The following is a 1,386-nucleotide window of genomic DNA, read 5'->3' as shown; positions in this document are numbered from 1 at the left end:
GGAGAGCTTCCGGGCCCGGCCCGATGACCTGCTCATCAGCACCTACCCCAAGTCCGGTAGGTGAGGAGGGCCACCCACCCTCTCCCATGTGGCAGGCCCACCTTGGCCAGTCAGGTCATGCCCTCAGCCTGTTCACCTCCCTCTCCCTCCCTCTCCAGGCACCACCTGGGTGAGCCAGGTACTGGACATGATCTACCAGAATGGCGACCTGGAGAAGTGTCACCGGGCTCCCATCTTCATGCGGGTGCCCTTCCTTGAGTTCAAAGCCCCAGGGTTTCCCTCAGGTGTGTGACTGGGACCTGGGGGGAAAGGGAGTGGAGGAAGACAGGGCTGAGGCTTCAGCTCACCAGACCTTCCCTGACCCACCGCTCAGGGCTGGAGACTCTGAAAGACACACCGGCCCCACGGCTCATCAAGACGCACCTGCCCCTGGCCCTGCTCCCCCAGACTCTGTTGGATCAGAAGGTCAAGGTGAGTCCGGGCACAGTGGCTTACACCTGTCAGCCCAGTACTTTGGGAATCCAAGGCAGGAGGCTCACTTGCAACAAGGAGCTGGAAGACAGCATGGGCAATATAGGGATGCAGTCTCTTTCAATTAAGAAAAAGGAAAGCTAGGTGTGGTAGCATGTGCCTGATGTGGGAAGATCGCTAGAGCCGAGAAGTTTGAGGCTACAGGGAGCCATGATCACACCACTGCACTCCTGCCTATGTGACAGAGGGAGACACCAACTCAAAGAAAGGAAAAAAACTAAAAGAAAAGAATAAAAAGGTCCAGATGCGGGGCAAGGCAATCCAGGGAAGGAGGCTCCACACAGCTCAGCTTTGGTTTTGTTCTTCTGGAAGGTTGCCCCACATCCTTCTGTCTTGTCTCATCTTCAGCGGGGATGCCATCTGCCTCTTGCTCTGGCAAGGGTCTGCTGGCCAGAAACATGAGACTCTTCAGTGTCTGCCTCAGACAGGCAGCGTATGGGTGCTCACAGGTGAGCAGAGGTGGGGGCTGGAGGGGACCAGGCATGCCTTGCTCCAGATTGGGATGTGAAGGCATTGTTGCAGTTTATATTAGTATAGAATATGGATCCAGGGACCAGGCTGGACTTTGACATCTGAGCAGGGTTCAGATCCCAGCTTGGACCTACCTCTTCCATGAGATCTCAAGCAAGTCAGAGTCTAAGCCTTAGGTTTCTCCTTTGCCAAACCAAGAGATGAGCCGGTTTGGGGTGGGCCATGTGATGGCGCTGGGCCGGGTCCTCTGCCCCTGCAGGTGGTCTATGTTGCCCGCAACGCAAAGGACGTGGCCGTCTCTTACTACCACTTCCACCAGATGGCCAAGGTGCACCCTGACCCTGGGACCTGGGACAGCTTCCTGGAGAAGTTCATGGCCGGAGA

At 56.6% G+C, this 1,386-nt stretch overlaps 1 protein-coding gene across 1 annotated transcript; it reads left to right on the top strand.

The window, feature by feature from the left end:
* Positions 1-6: 6 nt before the first annotated feature.
* LOC108299296 (sulfotransferase 1A1-like) lies at positions 7-1,381 on the top strand (the record flags this gene model as incomplete). The annotated part of the gene is made up of 4 exons (XM_017521587.1): positions 7-56; positions 159-284; positions 374-471; positions 1,262-1,381. Coding segments are annotated over exons 2-4 (315 nt in total), but the record flags the coding sequence as incomplete, so codon positions are not given.
* Positions 1,382-1,386: the final 5 nt, after the last annotated feature.

Source organism: Cebus imitator, unplaced genomic scaffold (assembly GCF_001604975.1).
Source record: "Cebus imitator isolate Cc_AM_T3 unplaced genomic scaffold, Cebus_imitator-1.0 Scaffold4549, whole genome shotgun sequence".
NCBI lineage: Eukaryota > Metazoa > Chordata > Mammalia > Primates > Cebidae > Cebus > Cebus imitator.
The sequence above is the reverse complement of the archived record's forward strand: the minus strand, read 5'-3'. Positions and strand labels throughout refer to the sequence as shown.